This window comes from Eucalyptus grandis, chromosome 3 (genome assembly GCF_016545825.1).
Source record: "Eucalyptus grandis isolate ANBG69807.140 chromosome 3, ASM1654582v1, whole genome shotgun sequence".
In the NCBI taxonomy this organism is placed as follows: Eukaryota; Viridiplantae; Streptophyta; class Magnoliopsida; order Myrtales; family Myrtaceae; genus Eucalyptus; species Eucalyptus grandis.
Window position 1 is genome coordinate 62420103 of NC_052614.1, and position 6810 is coordinate 62426912.

Sequence of the window (6810 nt, forward strand, 5' to 3'; positions counted from 1 at the left end):
GTGCTTCCATCGTGGCTGGTGAAACAGCATTGTTAGCGTTAATATAAGTTATGGTAATGGAATATATGGACGCTACATCTTGATTTAGGACAGCGTTCTGATTTGGTGGACTTAGGACATGTCTAGGAATGCTATCTGAACGAAAATTTTGCAAAGATAAGTGAAAATTGAAGTGCTTAAGTTTGTCCGCCCCCAAGAGCTGGCACCTTGCTTTCTCGAATGCTAGCATTTCAGGTTCCATACCAGGAAGCGATGTGGTTTTGTCCAGTAAATACTTGATCTTCAAGATATAGAATTACAGAAGACGAGAACTAAACGAGCTAGCTATAATATGAGGCAGAACGGATTAAAAGTAGGAGATATTGAATTTCAGTTTATTATTACAAGCACTGCATTTCAGTGTCTTTCTTAGCAAGGCAACAAATTGACTGTCCTGCTCTCTAGAGACACTTGATGACGACATCTATACACTTGAGAGGCTAGGAAATTCCACTTGACTGTGTTCATGTGTCTAGCACAAACTAGGTATGCAGTCGAAGCTATTTCTAACTAGTGACAATATATGCTTATATACACTGGCATGTTTCTGCGGCTTATTTCCCCCTCTGTATATCTGTATATGACTTCAGCAAAATGGTGTGTTAGTATGGCTTGACTTCACACTTCCCTTTGTCGAAGTCTAGGTGGTTGTAAAGGCATCTTTTACTTGTACAAGCTTCTAAAGACTGATAAAAGAAGACGAACACTGTGCTCTTGCATATCACTTATTCTGCAAACTCCGGAAATTGCTTAATTTCAGCTATAACCGCATTGATCTAGAAGTTCTGCTACTAAGAAGTCCTTGTTGCTTGGACCAAAGTAATTTGAGTCGGGTTGCCACCCCATTCTTCAAAAATGACCAATAGATTGCCTGTCGGATTCAACCACGATCTTGGAACGTGGTACCTGAAAATTAAAAGCTTATTAATAGGTGTTCAAATCAAAACATAAATTAATAGAGAAAAGTGCAAATCTACTTTTCTCACCATCTTTGAGAAGCCTGTCCACAGCCACTTCGGCACTTATTCTCATCGAAAGTTCCAGCATAACTGCAGCTGCCACAACTGCCACGAGCTGTGTAAGCAGGCCAGTGGCGTCCGATGCTCTGACCATTTATCCATATCTCGCCCTTTCCCATGCTGTTCATGTCCAAGGCTAATGGACTATGTCCTGGGGGAGCATTGAAAGTAGCCTGCAAACAAAGCATAACTTGTTTTTCAAATGAAATCCAGACTAGCAGTTATTATCAAGTGAAGTTTTTGGTGTGGATCCTCACCTTGTACCAGGTCAGGGGCTGCTTCTGGGCCAACATTGAACCTTCAAGCCATTCAACTGAGGAACTACCGCTTACGGTATTGAGACCCAGATTTTCGCCCTTGAGACCGACCTTTTCAGAAAAAACAAATTTTTAGGTTTTTATTTTGAAGATGGTGTAGCAGATCATTCTCAATCTTCTATGGACTAGCATGAGTCATGTCTAAAACCAGGATACATCCACACACTATTACAACTAGTCAAGCAAACGTAAGTTTATCCACACAAACCATTGATAACCAGGACTACTTAACCATCAAGAAATTTGAGCACAAACGTACTTTTATTTTAATTCCTTTTTTTTTAACAGCTCTGAGATATTGCTTTACTCGACTTTCATATAACAACAATGAATCCGCATTGATGTGGTATCTTTTGTTTCTGAATTCTTTGTTGAAAGGCAAAAGAAGAACAAAGCAGCAGCAGACCGAGTACAGATACCTTGTAACTCCATTTCCATTTCGACATGTCCCATGTCCCAGAATTGAGACCCTTCAATGTGACTGGCCCAAGAACCCCGGTATTCCATGTCTCAAAATGCAGGCCAACATTCTGAATGTTGGAAACAGAAGTGGAGAAAGTACTAATGTTAAGATCCTCACATGCATATAGCTTAACAATATCATGTTGACTGGCAAAATACTGACCGGAAGCCCGACAGCTACACTCAATATCGACAGTTTGTTGATGCCAGCCCTCAGCTTCACATTATTACTATACGATAATTTTGGATTCTCTAATGATCCATATGCGGACCCTGTATTACAGACAGACAATTACCAGAGTAACATATGTTATGTATTGAGATTTCATGTACCGAAAGGATGTTGCATTTTGGGATATAGGCAGAAATTGATCTACCTGTGAGTTCACCATTGATGAAAACATGCATCGCATGTCCTGCAGACCATATGGTGAGCACAGGATATTGGCCGCTCCTCAAAAATGCTTCATTAGGACTTATCGTGATGCTGAACAATCAACAAGATCAGGAAAGTAAAATTGTAAGCACCTGACAGTCCACTATGTTGAAGCTTTCGTAATGCTTATGAGATGCAAGTTGCAAGCAGCACTTACTCTGTCGTGTACCACAAATAGTCTGAAAAATCTCTAGTGAAACTAATTTGCTCCAGCAGACCGTCCTTTGTATACGTGTCGCTGCCAAAGGCAGAGACAGTTTCTTCAATGTACGACTGCCAAGAGAATCCACCTACTGGCACCATCTTGATCTGAGAACTCGGTGCATTGACCTGTTTGAGAATTGATAATATCGTGTCATCCTTGAACTTAATCTCTTAAAAAGAATTGTTTAAGGGAAAGTAACAGAACATGTTAAATTGGAAAGAGTCGATGCAAGATGTTGTGGAGCTGAATGGTCTGTGCCTTGGTCTGTGCCTTACCCTTGCAGTGTTGTAAACAGCAGTTTTGCAGTCTGGAAGAATGCTGATGGACCAAGGCGGCAAGTCATATTTCCCGTTTCCAAAATTAACTCTGACAGAATACTTCGTGTCGTAGTTTGCCAGGAAGGCTGCGCATCCGCTTCCAGCTTTGAACACGTGAGCCTAAGAAAAATAGAATTCGACAGGTAAAAGTTTAATTAACAACCCAAAAGGCTGTGAGAGTGTTTTCGTGCATATTCATTTTAAGGGGGCTGGAGAAACCAAACCTCTTGATTACTTCCAAGTGACTGCACTACTGGATCAGCAGAAACCAGAGCCCATTCACTTTGCTTAATGGCTTTGTGCAAATCTCTCAAGTGACTCCACTTTGGTTCCCTCAGTAAACCTGCAACATTTATGCGAATTCTGATGTCAGGAAGATGACTTAGTAATCGCCATCATAGGATGTCATGAATTCCTTCTAGACTTAGTTTTAAAAGGTTTAATGTTTAAGCAACAAGATGTAGATTTGCCTTCACTCAGTTAAACTTCTGACGGTGTTACCAATTACTCTAGTCTTAAAGTAGTTAGATCCATTGAATGCTCAAAGTGAAACAAATTGAGGCACACCAGGATACTAACAATCTATTCCAAGTCACATACCGTATTCATCAAGAGGAGCGTCGTAGTCATAGCTGGTGGCAATCATGGGACCACCAGCTGTCCTGCCAAAGTTGGTTCCTCCGTGATACTAAAGACAACGAACAAGACCCATATAAAGAACAAGCAAGTACGCAATCATTTAAAAGGAGACAAAAAAGAAGGTTAACTAATGATTATAATTTGCAGCATAACGGAAAGGCAAAATCAAGTGATTGATACAGAGGCACAGATGCTACGGAAGTCAAGATTACCATATAGTAATTGACGAATGAACCACTGTTCTGAATGAACCTCGCGACCGAGAACGCCAAATCCTCTGCTGGCCTATAAGGCACCGCTCCCCCAAACTCGGTGTACCTGGAAATCATCATAATAATTAGCTTTGAATCTACACGACTGAGGGAATCTCAGCTTGTTCAGATATACGCTTCTTGACGTACCAGCCAGTCCAGTTTTCAGTCCACATCTTGGGTTTATTATTAGAGTTTGGTTTGAAACCTTCGCAGTAGTAGCCATTGCAGGTGTTAATCTGTCAGATAACGAACCAGCACAAGTCAAAGACAGGAAAAATTATTTTCTAGAAGCTGTCTTACTCCAACCTTAAATAACTTTTGCGAAACAAGTCAAGAATTAACAACCGTGAAACGGAAAAACCCATCCTGCTTAAGTTCGAACGACGTTGTCATGCCATGGCATTTAAACGAAGGCAAACAAGCAAAGTTGAGCCAAACCAGATTTGAGGCATATTTATCGTTTCGGGAAACAAGAATTATGTACTTACGGGGAAAATTTCCAGACTCAATATGAAACTATGAAGAGCAAGAAAGAATAAGGAAGAGGAAAAATTAAAAGCACATGGCATACGGAAAAAGGGACGAGTTTAGGACCATAAAGGCCACCTAAAGTTGAGAAAAACAAACTGTAGAAGAGACCCCACCAGCCTAGGACGCCCTCAGTGATCACAAAACAGATGACGTCCTAACCAACTTACATGAATATGTACATATCTCTTAAATAAATATAAGTTTAACCAACAAGATCCAGAAAAGTACAAACCACAGGATCAGGAGCATCATCTTGCTTGCACATAACCCATGGAACACCAGTGCCCAGTCCCACAGCCATACTTGCTGCCCATTTTGTGTACGCCTTGCCTGGTGCTCCAATATTCCATTCAACTGGTCCAAATTCATTCTCGATCTGTCAACAAACACAAAAATCCAAGCTCATGAGCGAAACAAAAAAATCTCAATAAAAATTCCAAGCAGGTATAGAAAATAATGTCCTTTATTGTCAAAAACCCTCTCTTTATTGTTGAGGAAAAAAACCAATTGAAATGGTCCATCTTCTAGAAGGGGTTGTAGAAATGGTGGAAGTTTTCTCACCTGAGATAATATTATTGGACCTCCCTGGGACTGAAACAACCTCTCTGCCTTCATCATGTTGACAATCTTCTGCGTGAACTTTTGCATTGCGTCCTTCATTAAATGATTGATAAATGTTTTGTTAGTCAAAGGTTTAGAAATATGAAAAAGATTGAGAAGGGAAATTTGTTTCAGAAAAATGGACAACCTCGAATGGCTTATTGTTTGTCCTGAAAGCGATCCCCGGGACATATTTCAGCCAAACAGGGAATCCTCTGCATCACGAACCAGCACAAAAAACAGAGCACAAGAGTTTCAAAATACATAGCAAAATAAATTGAAAAAAAAAACTACTCGTTTTCATTTTTATGCTAGAAAATAGGTACCCAAAATTCCACTCAGCGCAGACGTAAGGCCCAATCCGGAGATGAACGTAAAGACCAGCTTGTTGCACCAACTTGATGAACTTTACCAGATCATACCTGTCCTGAAAGTAGTACTGCACAAAGGGAAGAAAAAAGAAAAGGAGAGAACAAGAAAATTCATTAATTTAAAGAAGAAAAATGAGGAAAATATAATCGGTGAATCAAAATGGTTATATAATCCAAAGAAGATCACAAGTAGCATTTACATTTCCGGGAGAAGGTTCATGTCCGTTCCAGAAAACATAGGTTTGAATAACATCCAGCCCTCCCTGTTTGGCCTTCCATATGAGATCAGGCCACATCTGCAACCACGCGAAAGCCCAGAGACCAAGTAAAACACGATTACTTTTCGGAGAAAAAGAAAAAAGTATAGAAAGAGACATGTCGTGAGCCGCATTGGGATCGTCGCTACCTCAGGCGTGCTCCTGGGATAGTGAATGGAACCGGAGATGAGGATCCTCCTCTTGCCATCGATGATGATAGCCTTTCTATCATAAGAAACAGAGCACGACACTGAAGATGCCCACGAGAGCAGAATCAATGCCAGCACCAGCTTGGGTCCAGCCATGTTCCGACGTTCGAACGTTTCGAACCCGTGACCCTCCCTCTTCAAAACGAAACAAAGGGATGGACTTTCTTGCCCAATACCAGTGAGAAGGTTCTGCTCCTGATATCAAGAAAGAGGGGGGACGTATGAGGGTAGGGTGTGTCGACGTGTCGATGGCGTTTGGTTTTGGAATGCTTGGGGGCTTTTGGATTTGGTCATACAAATGTCAGCCGTTCCTTTATTCCATTGAGCATGCAATGGGAGCTAGAGAGAGAGAGACGGAGGGACAGAAAGGGAGAGTTTTGGTGGGGAGTTCGGTTGGTGTGTTGTGGAGAGAGTGGGAAGCCTGGCAATTTATAAAGATTTTGAAGAGGAGGTTTCAGTTTCTTGCTTTTTCTCGTGGGTCCATTTCTGGTTGCCTTTATGGAAGGGCTCTCGTTGCATCATCTGCCACGGTAACTTTGGCATTGGCAAGAAAATTGGCGTTTGAGATTGACATCTGTTTAAAGCAAAAGCATTCAATTAGACCCTTGTAGTTTTTGCTTTTTTCTTTTCTTTTTGCAAAATTTCGGTCAATTTGAAATTGCCGTTCTTTTTCTGCAAACATGTCTCTCTGCTAAATTCACGCACCCTTTGAAGTGTATTCTTTCTATCCTTTTGCTTTTGGCTGAGGAAGCTGTTCTCCTTTCTTTGGTAAAACTGGTTTGAGAACAGTATCCCACCATGAGGTTCACGTTTGCTTGTCCAATTTGTGTTCTGGCATGTGAGAAGTTGTTCGCGTTCGACTATTTCGAGAGTGTTTGACTAAGGTATTGAGATTCCTCCCATATTTTAAGGACTTAAAACCAGCTTCCGCTATCTCAATTCGGCCATCTATAACCCAAAAACTTTCTATCGATCCGTACAACTCATTTAAATATGATTTCAAGTTTTGAGATTAGTTGGCAGGACAAGAGGGAGATGATCTTTGGTTGAGGAAGGTGATCGTCTTTTTTTGGGTAAACCAATTTGAAAAGAGAATCCCACCATGAGATTCACACGTGCTTGTTAGATTCACGTTCCAGCATCCGAGAAGTCAT

At 41.0% G+C, this 6810-nt stretch overlaps 1 protein-coding gene across 1 annotated transcript; it reads right to left on the bottom strand.

Moving 5' to 3' along the window:
• Nucleotides 1-344: 344 nt before the first annotated feature.
• Nucleotides 345-6075, bottom strand: LOC104438321 (beta-galactosidase). The gene is made up of 18 exons (XM_010051444.3): nucleotides 5597-6075; nucleotides 5391-5486; nucleotides 5146-5258; nucleotides 4968-5034; nucleotides 4781-4873; nucleotides 4452-4595; nucleotides 3836-3924; nucleotides 3647-3752; nucleotides 3396-3483; nucleotides 3020-3138; nucleotides 2754-2915; nucleotides 2431-2603; nucleotides 2215-2324; nucleotides 2001-2110; nucleotides 1795-1905; nucleotides 1316-1426; nucleotides 1026-1231; nucleotides 345-945 (listed from the first exon to the last, which is right to left on the bottom strand). Exons 1-18 carry the CDS (start codon nucleotides 5750-5752, stop codon nucleotides 831-833), a joined length of 2169 nt encoding a protein of 722 aa, XP_010049746.2. The 5' UTR covers nucleotides 5753-6075; the 3' UTR covers nucleotides 345-830.
• Nucleotides 6076-6810: the final 735 nt, after the last annotated feature.

What these genes read in the sequence shown, in the direction of transcription:
- LOC104438321 (XM_010051444.3), bottom strand. Translation starts at nt 5,752, where the DNA reads ATGGCTGGACCCAAGCTGGTGCTGGCATTGATTCTGCTCTCGTGGGCA. An exon ending in CAAACAATAAGCCATTCGAG is followed by an intron (nt 4,874 to 4,967) that starts GTTGTCCATTTT and finishes CATTTAATGAAG; the next exon opens with GACGCAATGCAAAAGTTCAC. An exon ending in AGCCCCTGACCTGGTACAAG is followed by an intron (nt 1,232 to 1,315) that starts GTGAGGATCCAC and finishes CTTTGTTTGCAG; the next exon opens with GCTACTTTCAATGCTCCCCC.